The 14841-nt window shown below is 42.8% G+C and overlaps 1 protein-coding gene across 2 annotated transcripts in view; it reads left to right on the top strand.

Annotated features, from left to right (window-relative positions):
- The window catches only part of HPGD (15-hydroxyprostaglandin dehydrogenase), a 141689-nt gene that overhangs the window by 101173 nt on the left and 25675 nt on the right, over positions 1–14841 (top strand). For both annotated transcript variants that reach the window (XM_040333565.1, XM_040333556.1), the window contains exon 5: positions 14451–14527. In XM_040333565.1, the coding sequence (XP_040189499.1) occupies positions 14451–14527 (77 nt within the window). The remainder of the gene's footprint in view (positions 1–14450; positions 14528–14841) is intronic.

Raw genomic sequence — 14841 nt, 5'->3', positions numbered from 1 at the left:
ATTGAAATATCTCCAGGCGTACAGAAGTTATGTGGGAACATACATTTCCCATTGATTTGCATGGGACTTTAAACAAAAACCCCGACCCTCACAAATGGGGGTAGTTAAGGGATAAATTAACTATCCTATAGTTTAAGTGGACATATAAGTAACATGTGACCAAGTGTTATCGAAATATCTACAGCCGTTTGGAAGTTATGAAGTAACATGTATTTCCCATAGAGTTGAATGGGACTTTAAAGGAAAACCCCGACCATGGCAAATGGGGGTGGGTAAGGGTTAAACCACCTATCCTATGTTTGTTGCTGACATATAAGTAACATGTGTGCCAAGTTTCATGTTAATATCTTTAGCTGTTTGGACGTGATGCTGGAACATGAAGTAACATGTATTTCCTATAGAGTTGAATGGGACTTTAAAGAAAAACCCCGACCATGGCAAATGGGGGTGGGTAAGGGTTAAACCACCTATCCTATGTTTGTTGCTGACATATAAGTAACATGTGTGCCAAGTTTCATGTTAATATCTTTAGCCGTTTGGACGTGATGCTGGAACATACATACCGTATTTATCGCGGTATAACGCGCTCTGGCGTATACCGCGCACCCCCAAAGTGGCCCCCAATCCTGTGGGAAAAAAAGATTTTTTGTCTTTTTGTACTTACAGTTTTGATGTCTTGCGCGGCGTCCATCTGCGGCCTCGTCGGGTCCGGCGTCCTTCTGCGGCTTCGGGTGTCCTCTTCGGCGGGTCCGGCGTCCGTCTTCGGCGGGTCGGGCGTCCATCTTCGGCGGGTCCGGTGTCCATCTTCGGCGGGTCCGGTGTCCATCTTCGGCGGGTCCGGTGTCCATCTTCGGCGGGTCCGGTGTCTATCTTCGGCGGGTCCGGCGTCCTTCGGCGGCGTCCTCACGCTCGTTTCCCGCCACGACTTTGAATACTGCGCCCGCATATAGCGAGCGCAGTACACTCGTGAATCTTCGGGCAGGCTCGGGCGCCTCTCGCACTGACGTCCTGTACGCTCAGGACGTCAGGACGTCAGTACGAGAGGCGCCGAGACTGGCCGAAGATTCACGAGTGTACTGCGCTCGCTATATGCGGGCGCAGTATTCAAACTCATGGCGGGAAAGCGGGTATCGGCGTATATCGCGCACCCACGATTTTGCCCTGATTTTCAGGGCAAAATAGTGCGCGGTATACGCCGATAAATACGGTACATACATACACACACACGTTGAGTTATATATATATATATATATATATATATATATATATATATATATATATATATATATATATATATATATATATATATATATATAGATATATATAGATATAGATATATATAGATATATATAGATATATATAAATACAAATTAATTCTGTTGTGTGTTCATTAAAATACATCACATTTTATTGCTGGTTATGGCAAATATTTTGATCCTATGTACTTATGCTTTCCAGTAAAACCTTAGAAGTTAAATAATTACATTTATTTTTTAATGCAATACGTGCAAGTACCTGCATGTGAGTTCAGTACCATGATTTTGTAATCCCCTTTGCAACAGAACTGGTAGATTAGAGGAGGGGAGGCCATAATTAGGAGACAGAGTTAATTAGCTTTTCAGATCTTTGCTACTACTTCACTGTCTAGTAACAGACTAGAGGGGAAGGGAAGTGACTCATCTGTATTGCCTAACTGCCATAGATAAGAGTCAGGTCACACCAGTTCCTTACACAGGTAATCTACATTATAATGCCCATACATTTATTACAGATATGCACTTGTATGTTTCAATTAACCAACTGTAACAGAGTTCTACAGTGTATATACTCATTGGGCAATTTATGAGGAACATATTTGTTTTTACTGCGTATGGCTTTCCTTTGCTCTCAAAACAGCCTCAATTTTTCACGGCATGGATTCCACATTCCGCAGACATTCCTTTGAGATTCTTGTCCATGCTGACATGATTGCATCACACAATTTCTGCAGATTTGTCCGCTACAAATTCATGCAGAGAACCTCCTGCTCTAGCACATCTCAAAGGCATTCTATTGAAATCTTATCCAAGGACTAGCCTACCATCTTTGTGCCTTTAATCAATATTTATCAGACCAGGCTACATTTTTGAAGTTTTCAAGGATACAGTTTTGGTAATGTATATGCATTTCACCAGTGCATTTAATTGTTTGCATGGAATACAGTTTCAGATTTAAACTTATTTTTTGTTTGGGCAAAGTTTATTTTTTTCAAGTTATCCGTTCGCTGAAATTATTGATAGAAATACAGTTATCTTAAAATCATGATAGTTATACAGTAAATTCCAACATGGGACACTTACCAACATGTTACTGTGAAGTCTAACACATCGCTGAAATAAATAAAATAACACCATTCTTGTGATCCTATATAAATATCTAGTGAAAAGCGACAGTGCTCAAAACTTAAGTATGCTGGTTATGCCTTATCAGCTAGAAACAACACTTCCTCCACTGAGCCCCCAGTGCAAATTGAAAACTCAATCGCCTTTCCTTCCTCTCAATTTTTTTAGAGCCTGGAAAATATCCTTATCTTCAGCCATTATTACATTTCAGTGTAAAGATATCAGTACAGTATGAGAGGTGCAAATGAATATGTAATGCTTTAGTACATAGCATGTTGCTACAGCTGTTTTTGTAATGAGGAGCTCCAATCTGATTAAAACAATATCATTTTAGTAAGTGGCTTTTCAAATCACTACTATACAACCACCGCTATTGGCAACTTTTCAGTACATCCAATTTTTTTATGTGCAAAGCTTAGCAGTAATTTAACAGAGAACAGTTCTACTTGTTTAAACCTTTTTACCTGTGACATAGGGAGGGGAATGTGCTAAAAGGTGTACTGGAGGCGCTATAAAGTAATATGTAGTTACACAATTAATCCTATAATATGCAACAACAAGTAAATTAATAAAAATGTGTCCTGTTGTACGTGATGAATCAATAAATCAATATTAAATAATAAATTCCCATTTGTGCAAACAAAGATACAACATCAATGCTCGAATATCCTCTAGATATATTTCTTGCTGTGATACAAAAACCGTCTCCGGTCGTGCAAACTTATTGATCTTCCACCACCTGGATAATTAGTACGACACCCAATGTGCACAAGAGGTAAATTGTGCTTACCAGACCTGGCTGACCTCTTTAGTGAAAAAGACGGTCAGATGCGCTTGAGCAGGATAATGCCTGCAGACATATAAATGGACTGGAGCATGTACGATACCTCACCCTCGGAATGTTGAGATTTTAGAACATGGATGCTTGAAAACGTAACTACACGAAACATACGTCGGCGGCGGTACCTGGTCATGTGTACTATGTCCTACGTCACTTCCCGATCGTCTGGATAGTGTCAGCAGCTGGTGGAAAGCACACCGCCACGGAGGTGGGAGAACCAGTGTTTTTTATCAAAGGTTGCAGCCCCAGTGCCGGGGGAAGGGCACTTTTTATGTGAGTAGCCAATTGGCTGTTGTTTTTATTCCATTTTAATAAAATAGTGTTGCACTATAGAAGCTCTCTGTTTGTATTCCATGTTCTAAAATCTCAACATTCCGAGGGTGAGGTATCGTACATGCTCCAGTCCATTTATATGTCTGCAGGTATTATCCTGCTCAAGCACAGCTGACAGTCTTTTTCACTAAAGAGGTCAACCAGGTCTGGTAAGCACAATTTACTACTTGTGCACATTGGGTGTCGTACTAATTATCCAGGTGGTGGAAGATCAATAAGTTTGCACGACCGGAGACGGTTTTTGTATCACAGCAAGAAATACATCTAGAGGATATTTGAGCATTGATGTTGTATCTTTGTTTGCACAAATGGGACTTTATTATTTATTGTTGATTTATTGATTAATGTATCACGTACAACAGGACACATTTTTATTAATTTACTTGTTGTTGCATATTATAGGATTAGTTGTGTAACTAAATATTACTTTATAGCGCCCCCAGTACACTTTTTAGCACGTATCAGATAGAAGTCAACACACAGAAGTATAAGGAAACCTTTTTTGGTTTTCCCAAAGAAAAGGTTGTGTTTTTTTTTCCCATACATATCACTTTAATATGTGCTTATTTCAGATACAAATAGTTTTAGTGACACTTAATCTTAAGGTGCAACTTTAAAACAAAACAAAAAAACACAGCTCAGGCTGACTCATTTAGGAGTTGTCCCTTGCCACCTAAGCCTGGTCCGGAGAAATTTCCACCCCCACGCTTATCCTGCGGCTACTACATTTTAGGCACTGGATGAACTCCTCCGGGCTGCGCAGCCAGCTGGAGATCTACTTTAACACAACACCAAACTGCTGCTTTTTCCAGAATACACCGTGGAAACCCAGAAACTGCGTCGGTCCTTTGACTCTGTCAAGGCCGCCATGTGAGCTAAGGGCATTAAATACAGTGTTTTATTCCGAGCTAAACTATGTGTAATTGATGGCAAGACTGAATGTTTCTTCGCTACACCTAAGGATGCTGTAACCTGGCTGGAATTACTGCCTCCACAGAGATGACTGCACTCCTTACTTTATTTTGCCTGCACCTTGTATCTATTGTGGGCAGTTGTCTGCTGAACATGAAGGGTTAAGGTCCTTCTGTTGTAACCTGAAATTTCACCAGCTATCTGTTTTCTACCATACGGCTTAAACTTACTTGCCACCAAAGGGCATTGAATCTTCCTGTAGCTCTCTCTGATTCACTTATTGCCTTTGAGTTTCCTGTTTTGCAAGTATGTTCAAGTTTGTGTATTATATTTGAGGCCATGTGGAATTTCATGTTACCACCATAGACATTACAAAATAGATATGGTTAAAATCAAAGTACTTTATTACATCAATTTATTAAAAACATATATCAATATCGTGCCGAAAATGGCACTAATAACTCTCTCAACTCCCTCAACAATATTTACTTGTGTACCCTGCAAGCTGCTTTAACCTGTTTTCAACTCTCTGCATATTCTGGAAAAAAGGGGAGAGTATCGCCTCTTTTAAAATAAAAATACAAAGAATAACAAGGTGCCTACATCCCATTTGATATGAAGAATAATGTGACAAAAATAATTTGACGACATTTGGCTGCTTGGGGCCAATGTGTGTCAGTATTTAGGTCGAGGGAAGGGGGGAGGGATTTTGGAAGGGACTTTTCGCGGCACTGATAAAGACAATCTGATAAAAAATATTAATATTTATTCAACAAAAAAGAAAATAAGTATAATACAAAGACAATTTAAGAACAAACCCCACATTTCACAACAGAAAGCAAAAAACAGACTGTGTCTTAATGTAAGGAATTGATGACCTCGACCGGTTTCGCGGTGATTTACCGCTTCTTCAGGAGGAAATTCTTTTCTCTTCTAAAAAGTATGCATAAACATATAAATAAACAAGCAGGATATACAATATGTGTATACATTGTGTGCAATTCAATACAATGCGTTATATAATGGAGCCGAGCACTCACCCAGGTTGGTCATATGATCAGACGTGGAGCCTGGTATAGGCCTTCCGTGGCGCGTGGAGGGGGATATTTTATTTAGACGGGCTCTATTAAGGTGAGGAGTAGAATAAATCAAATATACAGGGAATGGTCAGTTAATTATTGAGGTGTGGGTCACCAGTGAGTGGAAGGAAGTGTGTGTGGGTGACGGAAAAAAGGGGGGGGGAAAGGTTAAGGGGGGGAAAAGAAAGAGGAAAGAGAGGGATGGGGGGTAAGAAAATTGGGGGAGGGAAAGAAAAGGGGGGGTGAGGAAGGGAGAGGTTGTTAGGGGGAGGAAGAAAAAAGGCGGGGGGGGGGGGGGAAGGGAAAATGGGGGGAGGGAGGGGGGGTTTGGGAATTAAAATAAATAAGGTTAGGATTAACGTAAAAGGGGAAAGGGGAGGGGAGGGAGGGAAAGAGGAGAAGAGAGGAAAAGGGTGGGGGGAAAAAAGAAAAGGGAAGAAGGGGAAGGGAGAATAGGGGGAGGAAGACATGGGGGGAGAAACAGGTATTATTGAGGATAAGGGTAAACAATGGATAATAATGTCAAGGGAAGGATGGGAAAGGAAAGGAGAGAGGAGGAAAAACAGGGGTAAAGGAGAAAGGAAAGAAGAAGGGGGAAAGGAAGAAGGATCAGCGAGGACTGGTGAAGTGGTGCATGAAGTGTCTGGACAAGGGGTAAAAGGGGAAGAAGGGGGGTGTGTAAGGAAGGGGGGGGGAAAGGGGGGAAAAAACAGGTGTGTGTGGAGTGTGTGGGGTGGAGGAGGGACAGGGAAGAGAAAGGGAAAGGGAGGGGGAAGGGAGGGGAGGGGAAAAGTGGGGGAACAGGGAAGTGGGGGTTTGTTTAAGAGGAGAAAAAAGGGGGGGGGGTGTTGGATAAGGGAGATGGAGGAGGGGGAGAAGGGACGGGGGAATGGAGGGGGCAGTGAGAGGGCTAGTAAGGATCGTAAAGTTAGTGACTTTGATAGGAAAACATCAGCATATACAGGAAGTGCATTGTTATATACAGGGATACATGGAAATGGGAAGGTGGTGAATGGGAAAAGCCCATCAACAGACACATCAGTGAATTAGAAGAGTCCATCACCAGGGTGACCAACCAACAATACACACTCCCCAAGGGGTCCTTACCAGGACTGCAGCAAAGGTACGCAGATTACTGGGGCACAGAGAACCGGACAATAATAGCCTTGTGTGTACTATCTCACAATGCCAAGGTAAAGGCAAACATTAGGCACTCGATCCAACTGAGGAGTCCAAAGGAAGGAGTTTTTAGCCATAAAAAATGATTAAAGGGTCAGTAGGAAAGGAGCCTTTGTAATTAGGCATAAATCTTACTCACCTAGGCTCAAGAGTGTCCACGTGTGTCCCCAGGGAGAGCATCCGTGCTAACTCACAGAAGCGGCTGTGTCAGCCGCTTTTGTAAGCATCCCTGGGCGGCGCGTGACGTCATCGAATTGCGACGCCGCCGCCGTCCAACGTCCCACCAATCCCGGCACATGAGTGCATGGGTGTGCAGCTGCTGACCCATTGGCACGACGCCAGGTCATAGGCTGCAAGCAGAGAGCTCCAATTGGTTCTCTCTGCCGGGGACGACACTCCACGCGCCAATCAAAGGGAAGGAACCAGGTCCGAGGCCCGATCAATCAACCAGGCTGTCAGAGCTCCAGAAAACGCACCGTATTATAAACAAAAAGTACATAGACATTTACATTGCATGGACAGCAATAAACAAAATCAGTACTGAATATATATAAATGGCGGGGGATTAGTCCACCACAATGCTTGGCTATTGATTCAGAGTTCAAGGTTAATTATTGCCAAGACGGGGTGCTGGAGTAGCATCAGACATTTACCCTTTAGTGTCCATATATGTGTATATATTGAGGCAAAATAAAGCCTCCAAATTGATGCCACAACCTATTTAAAGATGGATGGCAATTAGGACATCAACAAGGGAAGGCAAGGAAGAAGGGGAGGGGGGGGAGAGGGAAGGGGGGCGGGGAAAAAAAAAAAAAAAAAGGAGGAGGGGGGGTTGGAGGGTAAAGGGAAGGGACATGAGGGATCAGGAAAAGAGGGGGGAAGGGGGCAAGGGAAGGGGGGGGAAAGGGGGGGGGGTTTTGGAGACTGGGAGAGGATCCATTATTGGATTATTGATGTTAGCGTAAAAAGGATTTGTAGGAATTCATTTCATTTAATCCTGGGAATGTCGTGGCATCGAGATGCTCGATCCACAGACATTCTTTTTGTAAAATGGTCCTATTCCAGTCTCCCCCCCGTGGGTGTTGTGGAATTATTTCCAAAATAAAAAACCTTACAACAGAGAGATCATATCTGTGGTATAGTCCAATGTGACGCCCTACTGTTGTTAGTTTCCCTACATTTGAATCGTAAAGGTGATCACCCATACGTTGCCGGAATTCTCTAAAAGTCTTGCCTATATAAAAGGCTCCACAGATACAAATCATAAGATAAACAATACCCCTTGTGCCACAATTGGCAAAAAAGGGGGGGTAAAAATCTTCACCATTGGGTAACAAAAAGTGTTCACCTTCCATTACCCACGGGCATCTTGGGCAATTGCCACATTTATAGGTGCCCCTGGGTGATGTATGTGTTGTATGTTCTGTGGTATAGTGACTCTTGGTCAATCGGTCGCGCAATGAGTGGGCCCGGCGGAACACCATTTCAGGTTGTTGTTTGACATATTTTTTCAGAATATTATTTTCAGCGAGGATGTGCCAATTAGCTTGCAATATATTCGCAATTCATTATGGTGTGCAGAGTACGTTGTAATGAATCATACTGACTCATGTGTGCGTTTTTTTATATTTTTTGAGGGATCATACAGCAGGGAGTGTCTAGGTCGAAGGCACGCCCTGTTGTAGGCCCTTTTTAAATTAGTGTGGGTATAACCACGAGCAAGGAGGCGGTCTCGTAGTTCGTCCGCCTGTCTTTTAAAGTCTGTTGATATCGTACAGTTTCTCCGCAACCGTAAGTATTGGGCGAATGGGATACTTCGAATAAGAGGTTTAGGGTGGGCACTGGAGGCATATAGAAGGGTGTTACCCGCTGTTGGTTTTCTATAGAGATCGGTATATAATGTGCCGTCAGCCTGTTTGATGACCGTCAGGTCCAAAAAGGGGACCTGGCTTTCATCAAACACCACCGTAAACTTTAAATTAAACTCGTTGATGTTGAGTGTCTGTACAAACTCAAGTAAAGATTCACTTGAACCTGTCCAAATAATGAACAGGTCGTCTATGAATCGATACCACACCAGTATCTTGTCCATGAATCTACTGTATAGTTCACTTGCATTCAAAAAACGTTCCCACACACCTAGACATAGGTTTGCGTAGGCTGGGGCACAGGAGGTGCCCATAGCCACGCCCTGGGTTTGTAAAAACAGTTGGTCATTAAAAATAAAATGATTTTTGGTCAAAATAAACAATAACAACTGTAAAACAAAATTCACTAAAGGCCAGGAAGTGTTCTCCTGTTCGTAGAGGAAAGAGCCAGCCATCCTGACGCCCTGCTCGTGGGGGATGCTTGAGTACAAGGCCTCTACATCCAAGGCCACGAGCAGGGCGTCAGGAGGGACTTGGATTCCCTCAATGTGTCTTAACAGATCCGAAGTGTCTCTGATAAAGGACGGAAGACTGGTCACATGTGGCATAAGAAAGGCATCGACAAACCTACTAGCGTGGTCTGTAAGCGAGTCGATGCCTGAGACAATCGGTCGTCCAGGAGGCTTTTGTAAACTTTTGTGGGTTTTTGGGAGGGCATAGAAGGTAGGAAGGCGAGGAAATTTAGGGACAAGATACTCAAGGGTGTCCTTCTCTATTAGGCCTTGATGGTAGGCCTCAAAACAAATTGTCTTAAGTTCGAGGGAGAAGGAGTCAATAAGGGTAGGGGAAATACGACAATACCAATGGTGGTTGTTTAATATGGATAGGCACATCTCCTGATAGAATGAATGTGTCATCAAAACAATGTTCCCCCCCTTATCTGATTGTTTGATCACGATTTTGGGGTTCTTTTGTAAGGTTTTCAGGGCTTTAGTTTGATTCTCAGTTAGGTTTGGAGTGGCCTTCTGCCATTCCTGACGTTTAAGGTCACGTATTGTGGCCTGTACGAAGGACCAGATTGAGGGACAGGTCATTAAATCCGGAAACTTCCTAGACGGAAGGCGGAATAATTTGGGGGAGGAAAGAGGGGGAGGACATAAGGATGGAGGCTCCTGGGATGGGCTGGAATCTGGAGCAGGAGAAGGCTCCATTTCTTCTGGGTTACTCTCATCGTAAAGGAGCATGAGATCTCGGAGCGCACGGAACTCAGCCACTGTGAATTGCTTAGTGCGCTCCGCGAGCTCATGCTCCAACCTCACACGAGTTCGATCATTATCAAAAATGAATTTATATGTCAAATTACGAGCAAAGAGGTACAAGTCTTTAATTGTGTGTGTTACTTTAAGGGGGTCGAGTGGGCAAAAGCCCAACCCTAGTTGTAAGACTGAAGACTGATCCTCAGATAGTGCATAGGGGGTGAGATTGATAATATTCAATTGATTATTTTGAGGGGAGTGGGTTGTAGTGGAGTTGGCAAGGTTTGGGTGGGTTTTAGGACGAAAGTGTCCAGGTTTCCTTGTTGTTTTTTTAGGTCTAAAAAAATAGTCTCGTCACTGATTTTTGTATATATGTTGGTCATTAGGGCAGTATTCAATACCTTGGGAATAGCACCATGTAATGACGTGGATATTGCTAGATTTTCTGTGGGTAGATTGGTATCGACTAGGTCACCTGCTGTGGGTACACGCTTTTGAGTACTTTTCAGGGCTTTTTTATCTTTTTTAGTTAGGGGTGGCTGGGGAGGTGTGGCTCCACCATATCTCAACCTCTTACGGGTGGAAATAGTCCCTGGAGTACTCGGAAATCGTGTACCACTAGTCTGGGAGGCCATTGAAGAAATTGATGAGTCAGACTCAACTTCAGTATTAGGATTGCCAGGGTGTCTATTGCGGTTAGGGTTTCTCCTACCGGTTGGGCCAGAGGCCCATTTATAGGCGTATCCCTCAGTATAGGCGGTCTTGTCTTTGTTGAACTTGGTCTGTTTTTGGCAGATAATGTCTTTGTTTAGGGTTTCCAAACGTAGTTTTAATTCTTTCCACTTATCGGCGAAAACTTGATTGCCGTTTAAGTGTGAAGATTGTATGTTCATGCCTTCAATTTCTTTGTCCAAGGTTATCATATCTTGGGTGTATTGTGTCACTAAAGTTTTTATAAGTTCAGTGCTACAGTTCAAAAGGGTCTTTTCCCAATTCTTTTTAAATTCAGGTGTAGGATCTTTTATGGTAGGGAAAATTTGTACCCGTAGCCCAATAGGGCAAATATTTTCCAACAGATATCGCCTAAAAAATTCTATATGCCAATATAAGTGTGACTTTCGTTTAAGAAGAGCATACATTTTCAAAAAATACGTTTTTAAATCATTTTCAAGTTTATGCGTATTAAGGCAAGATGTTTGAATAGTTGACATGAAACCAGTCCAATCAGTGCCGAGAACCTCCATCATAAGATTAGGAGAGGGGGGGGGGGGGGGGGAAGGAAGATCCAGTCTGGGCAAAAGGCCAAAAAACTCAATAGTATAGCCAAGCGATCACTTTACAGAGTGATGGGGTATGGTAATTAGAATTTAGAGGCACTCAAAGGGTAAGCAGAGTCCTGCTCCAGGGTAAAGGGACAGGAATTTGGGAAAGGGAAGGGGAAAGGGGAAGGAAGAGGAGCCCTGCTTATGAGAAACGGGTGTGTTATCCACCCAATTGATAATTGAGGAAAAAAGGGGAGAGTATCGCCTCTTTTAAAATAAAAATACAAATAATAACAAGGTGCCTACATCCCATTTGATATGAAGAATAATGTGACAAAAATAATTTGACGACATTTGGCTGCTTGGGGCCAATGTGTGTCAGTATTTAGGTCGAGGGAAGGGGGAGGGATTTTGGAAGGGACTTTTCGCGGCACTGATAAAGACAATCTGATAAAAAATATCAATATTTATTCAACAAAAAAGAAAATAAGTATAATACAAAGACAATTTAAGAACAAACCCCACATTTCACAACAGAAAGCAAAAAACAGACTGTGTCTTAATGTAAGGAATTGATGACCTCGACCGGTTTCGCGGTGATTTACCGCTTCTTCAGGAGGAAATTCTTTTCTCTTCTAAAAAGTATGCATAAACATATAAATAAACAAGCAGGATATACAATATGTGTATACATTGTGTGCAATTCAATACAATGCGTTATATAATGGAGCCGAGCACTCACCCAGGTTGGTCATATGATCAGACGTGGAGCCTGGTATAGGCCTTCCGTGGCGCGTGGAGGGGGATATTTTATTTAGACGGGCTCTATTAAGGTGAGGAGTAGAATAAATCAAATATACAGGGAATGGTCAGTTAATTATTGAGGTGTGGGCCACCAGTGAGTGGAAGGAAGTGTGTGTGGGTGACGGAAAAAAGGGGGGGGAAGGTTAAGGGGGGGAAAAGAAAGAGGAAAGAGAGGGATGGGGGGTAAGAAAATTGGGGGAGGGAAAGAAAAGGGGGGGTGAGGAAGGGAGAGGTTGTTAGGGGGAGGAAGAAAAAAGGCGGGGGGGGGGGGAGAAGGGAAAATGGGGGGAGGGAGGGGGGGTTTGGGAATTAAAATAAATAAGGTTAGGATTAACGTAAAAGGGGAAAGGGGAGGGGAGGGAGGGAAAGAGGAGAAGAGAGGAAAAGGGTGGGGGGAAAAAAGAAAAGGGAAGAAGGGGAAGGGAGAATAGGGGGAGGAAGACACGGGGGGGGGGGAAACAGGTATTATTGAGGATAAGGGTAAACAATGGATAATAATGTCAAGGGAAGGATGGGAAAGGAAAGGAGAGAGGGGAGGAAAAACAGGGGTAAAGGAGAAAGGAAAGAAGAAGGGGGAAAGGAAGAAGGATCAGCGAGGACTGGTGAAGTGGTGCATGAAGTGTCTGGACAAGGGGTAAAAGGGGAAGAAGGGGGGTGTGTAAGGAAGGGGGGGGGGGAGGGGGGAAAAACCAGGTGTGTGTGGAGTGTGTGGGGTGGAGGAGGGACAGGGAAGAGAAAGGGAAAGGGAGGGGGAAGGGAGGGGAGGGGAAAAGTGACATTTGGCCCCAAGCAGCCAAATGTCGTCAAATTATTTTTGTCACATTATTCTTCATCTCTGCATATTCTGTTTAATTATTGATGTCTCACTACGTTGTTTTGCATTGACATGTTGTTTGCTGTCATTGTACCATGCCATTATTTTAATAAAGAGCAATCCTGGTTGTTAAAAAAAAAACTCTACTTCCCACAATTTTTTTAAAGGTTTAGTTGTTCTTTGATCTTGCACCCTCTTAGTGAGAGGGTGCCCATAGGCAAAGGTGGGCAGCTGACTGTCCATGTAAATGAAGAGGGGGGGTGGGGGTAATAGGTTTTCCCACCTATCTGATTAATTGTTCCTCTTATATAGTGACCAACCTTGTTGGGGTTCTTCTAATATATGCAATATATGCAAGATCATCACCTGATCTTCACGAAGAAAAAGCCCAGATCGCTGTTATTGCATGTCTGTAAGTCGTTTAAATTCATCCGTCTGCACAGACAACAAATAACCACATTTCTAGAGCATCTATTCTTTTATTTAGAGGGCCACACATCACTGGCTCCTCAAATAAGTATCATCAGAAAAGTAAAATTTGAGCATTATATCAATAATTACTTTCAGGTAAACTCCAAAATAAATTACACTGCATCTGAACACCAAACACGCCATTTATTTCATTTTTTTATATTCAAAGCAAACTTACCCATCCATCTATGTCTACATGCTTTATTTTGCTAAGATATCATTTTGAAAAACACCCCCCAGCATTTCTGGAAGTGGCCAACTTGAGTAAGGGAAGATGATTCATATAGCATTTACTTCCTGGAATCCTTCTGCCCTTAGCTGATGCATGCAGGCAGGAGGGTGTGCATAGCTGTGAAAGCCCCTCATGGGATGTAAGACATTTGTCTAGGCCTGGTAACCAGAAAGTAACTTAAGAATTGTAAAAACAAAGTCTAAAATAAATAAATATGTTTATCTATTTTCCTATAAATTGACTAATACTAGCAGCATAAGGATTAAAAATAGTCAGTGTTGATTGAGATAGTGAAGTTTAACTTTAAAGTGGAGGTTCACCCTAAAAACTATTTTTTTTACATTAGAGACAGCATAAGGACATTTCATTTCGGCATTTTTTTTTCTCTGTACTTACCTTTATATCCTGATTTGGTCCAGGGCTTCCGCGTTCTGATGACTCCGGGACTGGGCGTTCCTATCCCAGCCTCAGGGTTCCGATGACTGCGGGACTGGGCGTTCCTATCCTTCCGTTCGATGATTGACGGCTTGTAAAACAGGTGACCTGTCGCACAATGCGCGTCACCAGATTTCCGGAAAAAGCCGAGCTGCGAGTCGCACTATACGGCCGTGTAGAGCCGACTGCGCAGGCGCCGTATAGTGCCGACTCGCAGCTCGGCTATTTCCCAACATCTGGTGACGCGCGTTGTGCGACAGGTCACCTGTTTCACAAGCCGTCAATCATCGAACGGAAGGATAGGAACGCCCAGTCCCGCAGTCATCGGAACCCGGAAGCCCTGGACAACATCAGGATATAAAGGTATGTACAGAGAAAAAAAAAATGACCTGCCGAAATGTAATGTCCTTAGTATGCTGGCTCTGCTAGATGTAATTTAAAAAAAAAAATTGTTGGGTGAACCCCCGCTTTAAGGTGAGGTTATTACAATTCAACCAAGAATTCCAGTTGCATGAGTGTGACCAATAAACATGTCTTGGTAGAGAGTTATTGATTAAAATTATGTTTATTATCTTTATCACAGGGCTCACACCTGCTGCCTATCAACCAGTGTACTCTGCTTCAAAGCACGGGGTAATTGGATTCACAAGATCAATAGCAGTGAGTATACCATAGCATATAAATTATCATTCAAAGACAGTGATGATCACATGGTTATGGAAGTGGTTTACTAGCCTTCATCCGCATATATTGTGCATTTTGTTGCCATAAATGCCTTACTACTTCCAAATACTTTTTCATTTTGAGATTAACATGAATGCTTGGAATGTAGCTGTGAACATGTGGATAAAATCTCTGACACGTTATGACAGACTGTGTGGTTTTTGTTTTCGTGGTTTAGAAGACATTCAGAAAAACACATGTATGTATAAATCATCCGTCTGCTAAACAAGACCTAACAATCTTTTGTAACC

Source organism: Rana temporaria, chromosome 1 (genome assembly GCF_905171775.1).
Source record: "Rana temporaria chromosome 1, aRanTem1.1, whole genome shotgun sequence".
In the NCBI taxonomy this organism is placed as follows: domain Eukaryota; kingdom Metazoa; phylum Chordata; class Amphibia; order Anura; family Ranidae; genus Rana; species Rana temporaria.
Note: the sequence above shows the minus strand (reverse complement) of the source record. Positions and strands in the feature narration are given on the sequence as shown.